The sequence below is a fragment of the Leptodactylus fuscus genome, chromosome 7 (assembly GCF_031893055.1).
Source record: "Leptodactylus fuscus isolate aLepFus1 chromosome 7, aLepFus1.hap2, whole genome shotgun sequence".
Classification (NCBI taxonomy): Eukaryota; Metazoa; Chordata; class Amphibia; order Anura; family Leptodactylidae; genus Leptodactylus; species Leptodactylus fuscus.
Window position 1 is genome coordinate 111656296 of NC_134271.1, and position 19255 is coordinate 111675550.

The window sequence follows — 19255 nt, forward strand, 5'->3', positions numbered from 1 at the left end:
TTTTGGAGATCAAAGTATTTCAATTATACCTATAGGGAAACTGCTGGTCTTTCCATAGGTATAATGAAAGCAGAAAAACCTCTGAGCTTTCTGTGATAAGCGCTGTGGGAAAAACCGTGATACTTTACCGCCACAGTTTTTTCTACAGTGCCTTGCTTTTTTGGGGGGTTTTTTTTTTGCTTTCTTTCCTGCTGTGGCCCATAGCCTTTAAAGAGGACCTTTCACCGATTTGGGCAGAGGCAGTTCTATATACTGCTGGAAAGCTGACAATGCGCTGAATTTAGCGCACTGACGGCTTTCCCGATCTGTGACCCGGGTAAAGAACTATCGGTCCCATACCGTAGCTCTTTACAGTCAGAAGGGCGTTCCTGACAATCTGTCAGGTATGTCCTTCTCCACAGCAGCGCCTATCACGCTGTACCGTGTGAGTGGGGAGGAACGCCCCCTCCCTCTGCTCACAGTGCTCGTCCATAGACGAGTATTAGGAGGGGAGGGGGCGTTCCTCCCCGCTCACACTGTACAGCGCGATAAGCGCTGCTGTGGAGAAGGACATACCTGACAGATTGTCAGGAACGCCCTTCTGACTGTAAAGAGCTACGGTACCGGGACCGATAGTTTTTTACCCGGGGCACAGATCGGGAAAGTTGTCAGTGCGCTAAATTCAGCGCATTGTCAGCTTTCCAGCAGTATATAGAACTGCCTCTGCCCAAATCGGTGACAGGTCCTCTTTAAAGAGCGTTTATGACTCTTATAAAACTACCCATCATGGAATGGTTTCAAAATCTAAAATATATATATGTTCTGTAGCAGTCAGTTACATCACTTATGTGATCATTGCAGTCAGTCCATAGCCATACGTGCCGGCATCATAGCAGACTGCTGCGGGAAGGAAGCAGAGACTGGCAAGTGATTGAAGACATAAGGTTTGTTAACTCCTACTCAGCTGGGATCTAATTAGAGCACACTTAATGAGATCTTAAACATATTACTCTATTTATACATCATGGTTTTGGTTTGCCTTAAAATGGGTCTTACAGGGTTTCAAGTTATGTATTATTTTGACAGAAATATGTATCAAGCCTCCGACGCATGTGTGAATAGATTTGTCAATAACTGCTCTAATACCATTTTGCTGTTTAAGGGTGCATTCACACTGAGTAAACGCTAGCTTATTCTGAACGTAAAACACGTTCAGAATAAGCGGCGTCTAAAGCAGCTCCATTCATTTCTATGGGAGCGGGGATACGAGCGCTCCCCATAGAAATGAATGGGCTGCTTCTTTCACTCCGTGCAGTCCCATTGAAGTGAATGGGGAGTGCCGGCTTGTACGCTCCGGCATGAGCAGAGCTTGCCGTATACGCCGGCACTCCCCATTCACTTCAATGGGACTGCACGGAGTGAAAGAAGCAGACCATTCATTTCTATGGGGAGCGCTCGTATCCCCGCTCCCATAGAAATGAATGGAGCTGCTTTAGACGCCGCTTATTCTGAACGTGTTTTACGTTCAGAATAAGCTAGCGTTTACTCAGTGTGAATGCACCCTAACTTTGTTCCTTTTTCAGATCTTTTTTTTTCCCCTCGGAGCTGAGGTAAATCAATATTCTATTGGAACAACTGTAGAAGGTTGCACAGCATGTTTACGTGCTATAGTTGTATGGATGTGTGATGGGTCTAAGACATATTCCTTCAGGAGCAGTAGTCTATGAGATCTTCCAGGTTTTTTTCCTTAGTTATGGTTGCAGACTATACTTCAAGAGAAACTTTAGGATATGAAATGAAAGCTTGAGGCAAGCGTCTTGTCCTTATACTTAGAAAGGGTAGTTTGCTATAATAGAGCAATAACTCTGTTATGAAGCATCCTTAGCTGATCAGTTTTTAGGATTGTGCAAATGTACTGATAGTGTCCCTTCACCCTGAGTGGGTTGAAAGGGAATGTGAAATCGGCTGGATCCACTTATGGTTTTGGCTGAAAAAAACAGAAGTGGCCATAAACTGCTTTGGCCCAGATTTACTTTTGTGGTTACAACTAAACACTGATGTACACATGACGCAACGTATTGTGTGGAGTCTCAGAAAAGGGGCATGACTTAGAAGTTATCATGTGGCCACTGATTGGCACCAGCAGTCACGTGTGGTGGGGACTTCCACCAGAAAACAACTGGGCCTTGCTGGGAGGCACAGTGAAAACATACAATTTATTTTTACTTCTCCCTGCTGTGTGGACAACCCTTTTAAATGTGCTAATATAGTGTGGAAAAGATTTTGGCTCGAAATAAGCCAACAAATAGATAGTATATAGAGATGAGTGAGTACTGTTCGGATCATCCGATCTGAACAGCACACACGTATTGAAATGAATGGAAGCACCTGGTACTTCCGCTTTGACGCCGGCCGCTTAACCCCCCGCGTGCCGGCTACGTCCATTCATTTCAATGCGTGCGTGCTGTTCGGATCGGCTGATCCAAACAGTACTCGCTTATCTCTAGACTAGGCTGGACAGGGTGAAGGTATCCACATTTTCGAACTTTGTTTACGTTCGTACTGACACTATTAGTAATTCTTCAGCACTGTGTGGGAAACCTCTGTAAGGCAGATGTCTTTACTGCTTATGGTAATAGACCAAAGAGACAGACGTCCATGTTTACTGCTTATATCTTGGTTGGAAGACCCAAACTCCCTGTGCTTCGAGTGAACAACAGACCGCTCAGAGTTGAGTACAATAGTTAAGCAGGGTGCCGCCCGCTCTCTACTTCACTTGTATAGCCCTTAACATCACTACATCCGCAACACCTGTTCCCTGTAGCAACCAGTAGTGGACTGTTGTGGAATGAGGGTTGAGGTATTATTTTCTTTTGCGCATTATAAAGCGAGGGCCTCAATGTGGGACTACTATACAGAGTAGAGGCCACAGTAATAGGGATTATAGTGTTCTGGCTGCGGTGAGGGAGCGCACTATACTGTGTGGGAGGACACAGGGGGTATGGCTTGGATTAGTATACCAGTGCAGCATATCTTGTCCCTCTTTCGGTGCCCTGGAGGTTAGTAAGTGTCACCACTGCAGTTAGCTTTGATTTACCTGAGGCGCTACAATAAAAGCCTCATGAGGCGGCCTGCATTGCACTGAGTATAGCTGTGTATAACAGACTTGTCCCTGACAACCAATGACACTTTATATTTCCCCATGTTCCCCCAAGCTGCATCTTGGAATTAGATTTGCTATAGAGCAGACTAGTAATATATGCAGAGGTCAGGGCCTGCAGCACTTCCCCATGGTGACTGCCACAACATCGCTTAGGTCTTTGTAGAGGCTCCAATTGCCTTTTTCCGGTTTGTATTGTTCTCTTCTCACTACTTCCGTTGTGGAGGCTGGTAGAACGGTGCGCATGCGCGATTAGATCGCTCGTCTCCTAGCAACCAGCGGAGCGGCTGTAGCAACTGAAACATGGTAAGTACCGGCGGAGCTTTGTTCTCCGGTAACGTGTGTGTTAGTAGCGGGAGCAGACGGTGGCCTGCTAGCTGACTATTCGGGCGTCGCCAGGGATGGCATGTGGGCGACCTGGCTGTAAACAAGAGCACTCCAGCCGCATCTTACCATATTAAGACTTGACATGGTTCACATCGGTGCGCTGCCGTGTGACTGACGGGGACGGCTCTTGTATCATCATGGCAGCCCTATACCATTATATATATCAGGCAGTGTGGGGCTACTGAGAGAGCCCGGCTCTAGAGTACATAATGTACACTCACCGGCCACTTTATTAGGTACACCTGTCCAACTGCTCGTTAACACTTCATTTCTAATCAGCCAATCACATGGCGGCAACTCAGTGCATTTAGGCATGTAGACATGGTCAAGACAATCTCCTGCAGTTCAAACCGAGCATCAGTATGGGGAAGAAAGGTGATTTGAGTGCCTCTGAACGTGGCATGGTTGTTGGTGCCAGAAGGGCTGGTCTGAGTATTTCAGAAACTGCTGATCTACTGGGATTTTCACGCACAACCATCTCTAGGGTTTACAGAGAATGGTCCGAAAAAGAAAAAACATCCAGTGAGCGGCAGTTCTGTGGGCAGAAATGCGTTGTTGATGCCAGAGGTCAGAGGAGAATGGCTAGACTGGCTCGAGCTGATAGAAAGGCAACAGTGACTCAAATAGCCACCCGTTACAACCAAGGTAGCCAGAAGAGCATCTCTGAACGCACAGTACGTCGAACTTTGAGGCAGATGGGCTACAGCAGCAGAAGACCACACCGGGTGCCACTCCTTTCAGCTAAGAACAGGAAACTGAGGCTACAATTTGCACAAGCTCATCGAAATTGGACAATTGAAGATTGGAAAAACGTTGCCTGGTCTGATGAGTCTCGATTTCTGCTGCGACATTCGGATGGTAGGGTCAGAATTTGGCGTCAACAACATGAAAGCATGGATCCATCCTGCCTTGTATCAACGGTTCAGGCTGGTGGTGGTGGTGTCATGGTGTGGGGAATATTTTCTTGGCACTCTTTGGGCCCCTTGGTACCAATTGAGCATCGTTGCAACACCAAAGCCTACCTGAGTATTGTTGCTGACCATGTCCATCCCTTTATGACCACAATGTACCCAACATCTGATGGCTACTTTCAGCAGGATAATGCGCCATGTCATAAAGCTGGAATCATCTCAGACTGGTTTCTTGAACATGACAATGAGTTCACTGTACTCCAATGGCCTCCACAGTCACCAGATCTCAATCCAATAGAGCATCTTTGGGATGTGGTGGAACGGGAGATTCGCATCATGGATGTGCAGCCGACAAATCTGCGGCAACTGTGTGATGCCATCATGTCAATATGGACCAAAATCTCTGAGGAATGCTTCCAGCACCTTGTTGAATCTATGCCACGAAGAATTGAGGCAGTTCTGAAGGCAAAAGGGGGTCCAACCCGTTACTAGCATGGTGTACCTAATAAAGTGGCCGGTGAGTGTATATCAGGCAGTGTGAGGATGCTGAGAGAGCCCGGCTCTAGAATACATAATGTATATCAGGCAGTGTGGGGATACTGAGGGTTGTAGTTCACAGAGCCCGGCTCTAGAGTACATAATGTATATCAGGCAGTGTGGGGATACTGAGGGTTGTAGATCACAGAGCCTGGCTCTAGAGTACATAATGTATATCAGGCAGTGTGGGGATACTGAGGGTTGTAGTTCACAGAGCCCGGCTCTAGAGTACATAATGTATATCAGGCAGTGTGGGGATACTGAGGGTTGTAGTTCACAGAGCCCGGCTCTAGAGTATATAATGTATATCAGGCAGTGTGGGGATACTGAGGGTTGTAGTTCACAGAGCCCGGCTCTAGAGTACATAATGTATATCAGGCAGTGTGGGGATACTGAGGGTTGTAGTTCACAGAGCCTGGCTCTAGAGTACATAATGTATATTAGGCAGTGTGGGGATGCTGAGGGTTGTAGATCACAGAGCCTGGCTCTAGAGTACATAATGTATATCAGGCAGTGTGAGGATGCTGAGAGAGCCCGGCTCTAGAATACATAATGTATATTAGGCAGTGTGGGGATGCTGAGAGTTGTAGTTCACAGAGCCCGGCTAATAAGGGCCTCGGACCTCGCCATGATCATGGTAGAGATTGGACTCTGTTCACACTTGTGTCATTTATTTCCATTTTTCTGCTCCATCATAGGAGCAGAACAATGAGAATTACAGCAGTGACAGATCACTTATATGGCAGACACCACAATTTCCCCATGGACCTCTGACTGTAATGGGATATTGTTGTGTTTACACTATTTTGTCCGGGTTTCCTCACAGAACCTGGGATGGCGACTCCTAACTCCTCCACGAGGGCTTCTCAATGCTGCGCTTTCACTTGTGGGTCTGGATTGTCCTGTAACAGCAGACATCGCACATCTACATTAACATATTATTGGTGTGGGCGCCAGTAGTATACCTAGAATACAGAGGAGCCCCATTTTTATGACTTTACCACCCCATATAAAGGTCTGGCTGTTTGGTTGACCCCTCCGCACCCTCTTCATATTTCCTGGGACAATTCCTTACCCTCTTGTACAGCATTCTGTACAGGTTCATGTGACCCAGTGACAATAGGGATTACATACACCAGCTGGATCTGAAGCAGGAAAAAGGGTTAATGCTTTTCATATCCCTGCACATAATATAATATATGAACGCCAGTTAAACCTGCTCATATCGGCACAACTGGCCAACCATCCAATGTATTTGGTGTGCCCTGACAATATTAAGAGAAGAATTGGACATATTGAAATCCTGTGTTTTTACAGGAGACAAGCCATGGCCTGAGGTGTCTGGCAGCGACCTATTTCCTCCTCTCCTTGAGGGAGTTTGGAGAACAGGAGAGAAAGCTGAGCCTGCTTTCTTAGACACATGGCCACTTTTGAAGGGGATAAAGCGTAACAGTGTACTGCAGCAGGGACAGCTGTAATATAAAAACCAGCCTGTCTTCACCTTACTCTTCTACGCTATCCCTGCCTTCAGGTTACTGTCTCTGCTGGAGTCTGTATGCAGGGAGGTGGCAGCACTGACATCTCCAATAGCGATGTTCAGCCGAAACCAGTGCACCGTCTTGTTGGTTATTGTTCTCTGCATGCAAAACTTTATCTTTGTCTTGAAAAGTAAACAAGAAAGAAGAAAGTTCCATCATGTTTTTTTTTTTTTTGTTTTTTTAAACATTCCAGGGAATGATGATGGAGGCGGACAGGATGTGTTGCTTTTGTCATTCTGTCTGGTGTTTAGTCCATTATTCTGATCCTATGACAAATCAGGGAAACAGGCTGAGGCCCCACGTTGTAGAAACAGCTTTTTTGTTGCAGATTTTGCTGGTTTTTTTGAGCCAAAGCCAAGCATCGCTACAAGAGTAATGGGAAATATATAGGAAGTTGCCGTACTTCTCCCTTCTGCTCAATCCACTCCACTTACAACAAAATCTGCAAGAGTGAAAGCTTTTCCGCAATCCGGTGTGAATGTAGCCTTATAAAGGTTTATGTATAAATTTTCTAGATCGGCTTCGTTCTTGCCAGCTTTCTCCTTCTGTTTATAAATGTAGACTTCTACTGATGGACATTGGAGACAATTTATGAAGACTGGCATGTAGTATATCAGTCGGAAGAATCGGCATCTCTGAATGACATACACCAAAATTATGAGGCTCGCTTCTTCTAATAATTATGTTACAAGGTGGTCCTTGTGTCTTAAGCTGAAATCTTGCAAGCTAGCCAAAGTTTTCTGGTGCTAATAATGTTAAATGTTTTTTGTTTGTTTTTAAATGAAATATGTGTGTCGTCCTTGTTAATTGTTTTTGTCTTGTGTTCTAGGCCAAAGCAACAACTATTAAGGACGCGTTATCCAAATGGGTACGTTTCTGCTCTTCTGTATCAACTCTGATAAATAGTCCAAGCAGTCTTACGAAGTGCTAATAAGTACTGTATATAGAATTCCTATCCTATAGGATACAAGGGGTAAAGATGTATATGGAAATTAAAACAGTGAATCTACTGAAATCTATACAAATGCAAGTTAGTAGAGGGTCATTCCACATCAAGTGGAACAGGTTTTAAAATCGTTCCCACTCGACCTTCTCCGATTTTGCTGAAAATTTATAAGGATGTACATGTATGTTTGAAACGAGGTTCTGTAAATTTTTAGGGCCAGGTATGAAATACCTGGGGCACTGTTGACCTTTCACTGGAGATGGTTGAGTGGGGAGCACTGGTCCACTTGACATGAAATGACCCTAGACTCAGTCAAAAAGATTAACACATAAGGAGTTAAAAATGTATAAAGTGATGACATACTGCTACAATATTCCTTCACTTTATATTCAACAAGGGACCGACCTCTGGGACCCGAGGCAATAGAATAATAGGACTCCAGTGCTTATATAGGGCAGAATCCCCTTCACAGTTTTTCCACTGAAGCTAGGCAATACTATATGGGATATCCTAGCAGTATGCCATCACACCATGAGATGCTAATACCCCTTTAACCAGTTTAAGTTCTGAAATTGCTAAGGACTGCCAGGATCAAGAAATTTCTCTCTGGCCGGGGTCTCACATGGCATAAAGGCTGTGGCCGGAACGCCACGGTATAAACTGCAGTGTTTTACAGTCATTGCATAGAGGATGGGATTCTAACAAATCCCATCCACACTCTGCGGAAAAATACACACAGTGCATACACTGCGATTTCCAACACTGTTGAGATTTTGAAAAAACCAGAATGTCAATTATACCTATGGAAACCTCTGCGGGCTTCCTTTGAAAAGCACTGCAGGAAAAACCGCAATGTGTTTTTGCTGCGGCCTGCTACGTGGGGCCTTAGCCTCAAGATCTCAATATATTTCATCCTAGTTATCTATCGTTTGGGGAAGGGATTGTCAGCACATGGCCTGCATATATACTCTTTATGCATTAGATTATATATTGTTCAGTACTATGAACAGGAGCACAATTATATCAGACAACCATGTTACTGCACTGGACATGCAGGAGAATATTCAGCTCTACTGAGACAGATGAAAGGAGAATTATATAGGTGTCTGTGTACAAAAGATAAAATTAATTCAGCTACGTTTAAAGAAAAAGTGAATCTATATGAATGTTGGCATATTATTTATGTATAAATTAGGGTATAACACATGGCCCTGGAGAATGAACAGATATTGACTATTGATCCATTAAAGCAGTACATATGATTTATACGGTAATATATTGATAATTATTACTATAGATTTTTCTGTGTTCTCTAATCAGGAAGAAAAGACAGGACAGAAAGCGGCAGAAGCCACAGAAGTGAAGCTTTATGCACAGATCCCACCTATTGAGAAGATGGATGCATCCCTATCCACACTGGTCAACTGCGAGTAAGGATCATTACTGTATATCATTTAAAAGGATCAACCAGGTGGTGTTTCTGCAGCTCTGTTCCCATTGATGGCTATAGGTGCATCCAACTGCTATACAGTGTACACAGCTATCTGCTTCTGGCTCCATGTACTGTATAGTACGGGCATCAGATGCAGCTGATTCCTGCAGGGTCTGGCTCTCAGAACCCCCGCACCAGTCAGATACACATGGACTATCCTAACAATAGAATATAGATAAAAAAACAAACGCTATGACACATCATGTCCATTGCACAGATTAGAAAAATTGAGCAATGCTTGCCATTTATCTTGTGTTATGGCATTTACATGTCACCACGTGGTGATCACAGTGTATAGCAATAAACATGTCCAATTACTGAGCTGAGTAATGGTGGAAAGATGCTCCCCACAGTCCGGTCTCTGCATAGAGATGTTGGGATCAGTTTGTCAAGACTAGCATGTAATACGCCAGTCTTAATAATTTGCAGTGCCCGAGTTAGATCCACCCAAATTATTATTATTTTGTTGCATCCTGGGTGCTATGTGTGTATGAAGCTGAAATCTACACCAGCTATTTGGCGTAAATAATGGCACATATGTCTGTCTCTCCACTGTTTAGCATTTTATGACTCCTTCTGCAGAGACAGTAAGAGGGATTATTGTCAGCGGGATTATTGAAAGTAAGAGGTATATTGTCAGCGGCCACAAGGGGAAAGATACCAATTCTGTCCAGAGCCTACACCAAGGGGCATTCATGGAAGCAAAATATTCTGGAAAAAAAAGCTGTGTGTGTATATAGGTATATAATATATATGTATAATATATATATATTAGAGATGAGCGAGTACTATACTTATAGCACGCACCCATAGGAATGAATGGAAGCGGCCAGCACGCAGACTATATGTATGTATATATATATATATGATCACTTGTGGATGGGGGAAAAAAGAGGGGAGTATTTAGCCACCAGCAGCAATAACAGAAATTCAGGTCAATCAATAACCATTCCACTTAACTTTCCTTGAATGCCGGGTATCACACGGAACTGACCCCTTCGGCTTGGAGCTGTGAATATGCAGATCGTTTGGAAAATAGAACCAGCGTAGCCCCGTTATTAAAGATAAAACTCTTCTTTATTTAATCCATGAAAAAATCTTCATACACGCATGTGAAAATCATAGAAACTGCGCCAGACTTATAATGTATATTTGTTTAACCAGTTTTTGCACTAACAACCATATTTAAATTTGTCGACAATCAAAAATTTTACATTTTTGCACTTGTAAGTTATTAAAATTTAGCAGTGTTGTGATTCGCTCTAGCCATCTTTGTGGTGGCAGTCTTTTGTCTTGATTAGTTGCCAATACATATGTCCATTAGAGATGAGCGAGTACTGTTCGGATCAGCCGATCTGAACAGCACGCTCCATAGAAATGAATGGATGCACCTGGTACTTCCGCTTTGACGGTGGCCGGCCGCTTAACCCCCCGCATGCCGGCTACGTCCATTCATTTCTATGCGAGCGTGCTGTTCGGATCGGCTGATCCGAACAGTACTCGCTCATCTCTCATGACCATGAATGCTGGAACTTTCTATACTCTGAAATGCAGCCATGATAGGCAGCAAAGGGCGACTGGTTTTGAGGTGCCTCTTCTTACCAATCGGCAGCATTGTAATTATTGCTTCTTTCCTCAGGAAATTATCACTTTCTACCAATTGCATTGAGAAAATAGCCAATCTGAATGGACTAAGTAAGTGCATTATTTTTCTTTTTTTGTTTTCCAAGACTGTATGTCATGAACTATCATCATCTTGTGTCTTTGAAAAAAAAAATCTCATTAATGAAAGTATACATTGAATAGTGATAATGTATACTGATCCATTATTAATGCGTCAGCTACAAAAGACATGTGTAGTGCTCTCTATACACTTAGAATGGGTTACATAATGTACAATATGTACAGAGAAGAGGAACAGCTGTGCAGTGCAGTTATCACTTCCCTCCTTTACACCAGACATGTAGGAAACATTTGATAAAAGGGGGTTACATAAAGGGGGCAAAGTGTCTGATTTGCTGGGGTCCCACCACTAGTAATAAGAAAACAGTTTACTGCGGGGTTGCCGAGAACCTGGGGATTAGCCTGGGAGCAGAGGTGCAGGGTCTGCTGGGTCGTTCTCCCTGTGGGTTCTGTTTTGCAGTGGTGGTATTGGCCATGCAATGCCTCACCCACAGTGAAGTGGCTTGTGAACTATATACTCCTTGATCATGTCCATTTTTGTAGATTTTGCTGAGAAGCATAGATTAAAATGTAATACTAGGATGTGTGGTCCATGTCCTTTTGTTTCTTAAATTTGGCTGCATTTGCACATGTGACAACCATTTCAGTTCCGCTATATGACTCTGTCAGTGCAATAGAAGTGACTGGAACAGTGGTGCATACACATTACTACTCTATTCACACATTGAGGTTAGTCAGGGTCCCAGACATCAAATCGGCAGTGATTGATTTGTCATCCTATGGTTGTTTGTGGGCCATCCCCTTTAAGTGTGCCATAAACTGTTCTAGATGTACCATTGTAAGAAACGTGAATCTATCTGCCTTTTGCTTTTTCCTCAGTAGGGGTAGTTTTATTTTATTTTCTGTTTGTATCGTCTTCCACATTCACAAAAGTATCAACCAGATCTACCATATTGGTTCTGACTTTTGCAGTTTTCGCTGTGATTGTCCCTTTCTAACATGCGACATTTCTGAAGTTTTAATAAGAACCCCCCAGAGAACCTGATAAAAGCATCATGTGTCATACACGCAAATGGTAGACAGATCCAAAATCTGTTCTCACATAAGATCAGTATATAGAGATGTAACCCTATAGCGATATTGATTCCTATAAAGGAACATACTACCACATTTCCCAGAGACGAGGAGGAAATGGGGCCAACAAAGTCCCAGCAGTGTGAAACAAAATGTAATGTACAGTATATAGTCGAAAATAAATAGAATAAACGTACAATAACCCAATAATAAAAAGCTGATGATGTTGTTGAAGGCATAATAGCGGTATATGGAAGCATAAGACTAAAGACAAAGCCATAAAGGAATAAATGTCTCCCACTGCTATCGATCATATCCTTGTCGTGCAGATAATGGCCGCTATTCAGACTGTACTTTGTTCTTTGTTAGAGAACAGAATTAGAAAAATTGGCAGCAACTTTACTTGTCGACAAAAATAGGATGTCTGAAGGGCATTGTACTTGGAGAACCACTGCCAGATCTATATATGGAGATCCTAAACTATCCGCACACAGGGTACGGTGGGACCAGACGTGGTCATACACACTAGAGGAATGTTGGCTGAACCCATTAATTTTGGTGGGACCAGCATATGGAAGGAACACATTCCATATGTTATGACACACGGCACCGCATGTGTTCATGTGAGTTTTCTGGAAGTGACGCCTCTATATTCACAGCAAAGGAAACCATACAAAGTATATTTTATTAAAAAACAATTAAATGACTATTTTCTGTGCATGTGGAGACTTTTGCCTCTTCTTGTATTTTGTAGATGATCTAACAGGCCACATAGATCGCTCTCCTAGTAGTATTCTGTACAAGTGCTGACCTCTGGACACTGTGGGCGGGGCAATGAACGCTTAAAGGGATTGTCCACTTTCAGCAATTAAATGTTGTTATATGTATGATGAAAAGTTATACAATTTTAGTTTGAAAGGTGTTTGTGAAATAATGAACAGATATAGTATTCGTACAGTAATGAAGGGGAAAAACAAGAACGATATAAGAAAGTGGTAATAGGTAAAAACAGCAATATAGTGAACACAGTTTGCATAGATGTTATCTGATTAACCTAAAACAATAAGACAGTCACAGATAAAAGGAAAATTGGCTAATATATTTAACTGGGGAATCCAAGAAAAATGGATGGGGGAAGGGAAGACCTGCTATCAGTAATACATTGGGGGTCTCGTGGTAGAACAAGGAGGAAGCTTACATTGTCTAGTCAAGGGGTTACAATTGTAATTTTCTCGAATAGCATCGCTCAGTCATTCAAAGTTATGTAATTTTCCCATATAATTTTTGAATCAATTCTTCCTGGTTTTCTAGATCTCTGCTTGCTGTCATTCATTCTGCTTACTGTCAGTGGATAAAATCAGTCCATGGTCATGTGATTTATAGTCCATGGTCATGTGATTTACAGTCCATAGTCATGTGATTTACAGTCCATAGTCATGTGATGGACACATAGGTGCACAGCTCATTATAGTACACAGCACAGTAATCAGACATCTGCCTGGTATTGAGCTGTACACCTACACTCACCGGCCACTTTATTAGGTACACCTGTCCAACTGCTCGTTAACACTTAATTTCTAATCAGCCAATCACATGGTGGCAACTCAGTGCATTTAGGCATGCAGACATGGTCAAGACAATCTCCTGCAGTTCAAACCGAGCATCAGTATGGGGAAGAAAGGTGATTTGAGTGCCTTTGAACGTGGCATGGTTGTTGGTGCCAGAAGGGCTGGTCTGAGTATTTCAGAAACTGCTGATCTACTGGGATTTTCACGCACAACCATCTCTAGGGTTTACAGAGAATGGTCCGAAAAAAAAAAAACATCCAGTGAGCGGCAGTTCTGTGGGCGGAAATGCGTTGTTGATGCCAGAGATCAGAGGAGAATGGCCAGACTGGTTCTAGCTGATAGAAAGGCAACAGTGACTCAAATAGCCACCCGTTACAACCAAGGTAGCCAGAAGAGCATCTCTGAACGCACAGTACATCGAACTTTGAGGCAGATGGGCTACAGCAGCAGAAGACCACACCGGGTGCCACTCCTTTCAGCTAAGAACAGGAAACTGAGGCTACAATGTGCACAAGCTCATCGAAATTGGACAATTGAAGATTGGAAAAACGTTGCCTGGTCTGATGAGTCTCGATTTCTGCTGCGACATTCGGATGGTAGGGTCAGAATTTGGCGTCAACAACATGAAAGCATGGATCCATCCTGCCTTGTATCAACGGTTCAGGCTGGTGGTGGTGGTGTCATGGTGTGGGGAATATTTTCTTGGCACTCTTTGGGCCCCTTGGTACCAATTGAGCATCGTTGCAACGCCAAAGCCTACCTGAGTATTGTTGCTGACCATGTCCATCCCTTTATGACCACAATGTGCCCAACATCTGATGGCTACTTTCAGCAGGATAATGCGCCATGTCATAAAGCTGGAATCATCTCAGACTGGTTTCTTGAACATGACAATGAGTTCACTGTACTCCAATGGCCTCCACAGTCACCAGATCTCAATCCAATAGAGCATCTTTGGGATGTGGTGGAACGGGAGATTCGCATCATGGATGTGCAGCCGACAAATCTGCGGCAACTGTGTGATGCCATCATGTCAATATGGACGAAAATCTCTGAGGAATGCTTCCAGCACCTTGTTGAATCTATGCCACGAAGAATTGAGGCAGTTGTGAAGGCAAAAGGGGGTCCAACCCGTTACTAGCATGGTGTACCTAATAAAGTGGCCGGTGAGTGTATGTGTCATTACTTGACCATGGACTGTACATCACATGACCATGGACTTTTATCCCCTGGGAGTAAGCAGAATGGATGACCACAAGCAGAGATCTACAAAACCACCAGGAATTGATACAGAAAGTATATTGGAAAATTGTACATTTCATTATACAAAGAATTACGTTTATTTGCTGAAATTAACAATCCCTGTGAGTATGTTTCATCCATAAGGCTGTACCAAAAAAGTTACTTGAACTATGGTTGAAATCGGAACCAAAAAGTAATTTTGTCATTGATCTACAATAATACGTAACTGCGTCATAGGTGATATTCACAAGTGGCAGGTTGTTGCAGAAATTTTTTCAACTGAAAATTGGTTTCATTTAACATGATCTGCTCTATGTGAATCGATCCTAAATGTGAGATGGCAATGTCTGAAAGTAGATGGCAAACAATATCTAACATAAGTTTCATTTCTATGTCATGTACTGTCTTTCAGAAAACCTCCGAATATTGTCATTAGGAAGAAATAACATAAAGAACTTAAATGGATTGGTAAGTGCTCAAATCTGGTGATGTAAAATAAAGAGACCAACGCCCTGGGATAAGAGTACCATGGTTAACATGGTTGCCATATAGACAGTGAAGGGGACCGGACAACAGCGCATCACAACAAGCATCACTGCCCCACCAAACAGCTGATCAGTTGGGGTCCCAGGTGTCAAAATCCAACGATCTATGACCATTGTCAATTGGTCTGTACGTTATTTGCATAGTGAGTGATAACTCTATGTACCCCGCAGTAATGATGGAAAAGGCTGTCCTGTCCCTTTGCCATGGAGTCCAGATTTATACTGATACAGCCTAGAATCCTCCAAGCCTTTGCTGCTGACCTCTTAATCTCTAAGAATCTGGTGCGGGTCTTCCCAGGTCTCATGTTAAATATAGTAACTCCAGTCTTATGACTCAGGGCTTTCTGTGCATATTGTACATCGCCACTGTATCAGCTGCTGTCAGGAGACTGAACCATATGATAAATGGATGAAGAATTCCACACTCACTTGTAAACTCAACATTTTACACATTTTACACCATCATCTTCAGTTATGTTTCCATGTTCATTATGAGGGTGTATTCACATGCAGATTTAGTGTAGCTGGGTTCTGCCCCATTGTTAATATATACAGTGTACAGTGTATATATATATATATATATATATATATATACACACACACATCTGTACACATGAGAGTAGGGGATGTGTCAGATTAGTGCTTTATGGTTAATAGCGTCCATTCATTATGTGGATAGGTGACTGCCACTTATATATTCTATATGTTTCTTTCAGGAAGCTGTTGGAGAAACTCTAGAAGAGCTGTGGATCTCTTACAATCTAATAGAGAAGTTGAGAGGGATTCATGTCATGAAGAAGTTGAAGGTTCTCTACATGTCCAACAATGCTGTGAAAGACTGGGGTGCGTGCAGGGCATTTGATTCTCAGACCATGGACCTATTGGACTCTTAGTCTCTTTGACTTCTTCTTTGTTCCTTTCAAGCAATTAAAAATCGTTGGCGTAACTACCAGGGTAGCAGACATTTGAGACTTGGGGTACATTTAGTGATAACTATGGATGATGGATGTGGAGAATTTTGTTTTGGTATTATCCCTGTACTATGTAATAGCGCCCAAAGTCCCATAGAAATAAATGGACCTCCATTAACTAGAAGGCCTAAGGGGAACTTTTGATCCCCTGTCCTCCTGATTACTGGGGGACCCAGAGATCGGACATTTATCTCCCGTCCTTTGTTATACTGTGTCCCCTATAGTGTGCATAGTAACACTATATCAGTATTAAAGGTTTGTCCATAACGGGACAATCCTTTCAAGGTGGTAATAGTAGAGTGGGGCCCCAAGTTACTTGTTACTTCCCTGGTTACAATATAAGTGCAACTTTATTTTCTCTCATTGTCCTATTCTTTTTAGCGGAATTTGGGAAGCTGGCTGATCTGCCTTGTTTGGAGGATCTAGTATTTGTCGGGAATCCTCTGGAGGAGAAGCACACACTAGAGGGTAACTGGGTAGAAGAAGCAACAAAACGTCTTCCTAAGCTGAAAAAGCTGGATGGTGAGTGTTAGTGGGCGCAATTTTCTGTTTCCCCTGCCTACTATTGGTACCCAGCTAAATCTGCAATAAAAGACCCCAGCTTTTCTGCAATGTATGGCCTTAGCCAGTGGGGGAGTGACTGGTAGCGTTTAAGCAACCTTTGGTACTCAGCTGTTGTAAAACTGCAACTCCCAGCATGCCTATGTGCTCTGCTTGGAACTCCCATGGAAGTGAATGGAGCATCTTGGGAGTTGTAGTTTCATAGCAAATGGAGTGCCGAAGGTTGCTGACCCCTGGTCTAAGTAGTCACAGGTTGCAGGATGTCAAGTTAGGGGCATAGGGACATATGTAAGTAAAGGTTTCTACAAAGTAGCTTTAAAGATGGTGGAATATCCAGTCGCACATACCACAGAGAATTTCGCCTTTGTTGCCTTATACCTGTACTCATGTTCTTAAAGATCTGTCAGCTTGTAGGTGAGTTGCTTTCACTTCATTCACTGTGAAGTGTTTCCATTCACTACTAGGTGGCAGAACAATGCTATTCCCAGCAATTTAACTCTCTGTCTCTCTTACATTTTCAGGAAACCCAGTCATAAAACAGGAAGACGAGGAGGGGGATGAGGCCTCCTAATCTTTTTTGGATGCCCTGTTAAATTATTTACATATATCTAGGGAAAAATATTTTTTTTATAAATGTTATTTGTATATATGAAATGGTTACATTTTTTTTTACTTATATCTCTATGTATGAAAGCATTATGTTATCTGTCCATACAGTATCAGGGTGACTAAGACACTCCAAAAATGGATATCTGTTTTATTTGCACATAATAGAGGATGAATGAATAATTCCTCCCCGTGTCTGATATCAAGAACAGAAGATATCGTTTTATTACTACAGGGTGTTGTGACATGTTATCCGCACAATCTATTCCATAAACCATTTGTGTCTTACTCAAATACTCAGTATGGCTAAACTGTGTGAGGATAGGGGGAATATCCTTACAATAGTCTCTACTGTATATCTGATGGGTGGGGATCAGACACCTAAAGCCCCACCAATCACTTTTCTCAGCACAATGTATTTAGCCAGAACCAGGCAGCTCTGTACACTGTGTAGTGGCAGTGTTGTGCTGTTGCTGCACCCATTCACTTCAAGGCTGGGGCCCCACGTGGCACAAAAGTCCCATCCACGCATTGCAGAAAAATACACGCAGCGGAAATGCTGTGATTTCCAAAACAGACAGATTTTTGGAAATCGCAGTATGTCAATTATACATATTGAAAAGCTGTCGGTTTCCATGTAGGTACAATTGATAAAGAAAGTCTGCAGACTGTGTAAAAAAAACACAATGAGTTTCATGGGGCCTTAGCCTAAAGTTTTGCCATTAGATCCCATGGGTTGACTATATCAGCTATAAAGGATACTTTTATATTAATGCATCTGGGGCCAAAGCAGAAGAGAGAATCTGCAGTCATGTCAGCAATATCCTTGCTTATCTAGTATGTTTTAAAGGGGTGTCTGAGATTAGAAAAACAATGCAGCTGACATGGACAAGAAATGGGCAGATATTTTTTTTTTATAACCTTATAACTATTTATGGCACAATTAGTTTTTAACTTACCAGTAATGGAAATTTTTGTCATTTTTAAGTTTGGGCTTTTTTTTTGTGCAGTTTTCCCATCTTTTGAAAAAAAAATGCCAATGAAGCAAAGAACCAACAAGAAATTCTATATGGCTATTCACAATTTCCTATTGAATAACAGTAATGTATGACCTTTTGGGCTAAAAAAAAAATACTGAATATGAAAAAAACAAAAACCCAAGTGTGCAACCAGACTGAAATCACACATGCAGTTTTGAGGCAAGTATGTAGATGTATCACATGCATAGTATTGGTCATACTGATATTTTTAAAGCATTACCCCAGCAGTCCTTGTCTGTGTGAATATACCCTTATAGCCCACGTGCATTGTATTTTTGTGTTTCTTGGGTGTAAGATGTCTAGCATAATGCATTGATGAGAATATAATGTATGCCTTTTATCCATTTTTTTTTTAATTACATTGTTGTGTGATGTTAAATGCTTAAAAGGGGTTGTCCATGATCTAAAAAATTTTTCATAGGTCATCAGTATCAGATCATTCCGGGCCTAACACCCAAAACGATCAGGTGATCTGGCCACTGGAAACCATATAAGTATACAGCCGAAGCAGCAATGCTCTTATTCCACGCGTACCACTACAGTGTACGGAGCCCTGCGCACAGCGTCTGGTCCATACAGTGTAGCGGTGGCACCTGGAACTACAATCCTTCCTTCATTCATTTGAATAGAAGCAAGCATGGCTGTATACTTGGTATATGGTTTCCAGCAGCCCCATCAACTGATCAGTTTGCGAGTCGGACACTGACCTATCCCGTGGTTAGGTCAGCAGTATTAAAAATGTAGAGATCCTAAAGACTCTTAAAATGATCACTCTTTTCATAAAAAAAATTGTACAAAAAAATGTAAATTGAGAGTGTGGTAAATAAAGAGTTAAATAGTTCCCCAGTTTCCAGTGATTTTTTTAAATATGTTTGTATTTTTCCTTTAGAAAAGTTTGTGGGGAGGGGGGAGCTAGACCCTCGCACTAATATAAGTGGCCCCCTCGTGTCCAGTATTTAGACGCTATCCTGTGTATAGGTCATGAGTGTTCATTGTAGGAGAACTTTGGATGTCT

At 42.5% G+C, this 19255-nt stretch overlaps 1 protein-coding gene across 1 annotated transcript; it reads left to right on the plus strand.

The window, feature by feature from the left end:
* Positions 1-3404: 3404 nt before the first annotated feature.
* Positions 3405-18094, plus strand: DNAL1 (dynein axonemal light chain 1). Its single transcript, XM_075280862.1, has 8 exons — positions 3405-3445; positions 7342-7380; positions 8779-8888; positions 10590-10645; positions 14930-14985; positions 15779-15905; positions 16415-16555; positions 17116-18094. Exons 1-8 carry the CDS (start codon positions 3443-3445, stop codon positions 17163-17165), a joined length of 582 nt encoding a protein of 193 aa, XP_075136963.1. The 5' UTR covers positions 3405-3442; the 3' UTR covers positions 17166-18094.
* Positions 18095-19255: the final 1161 nt, after the last annotated feature.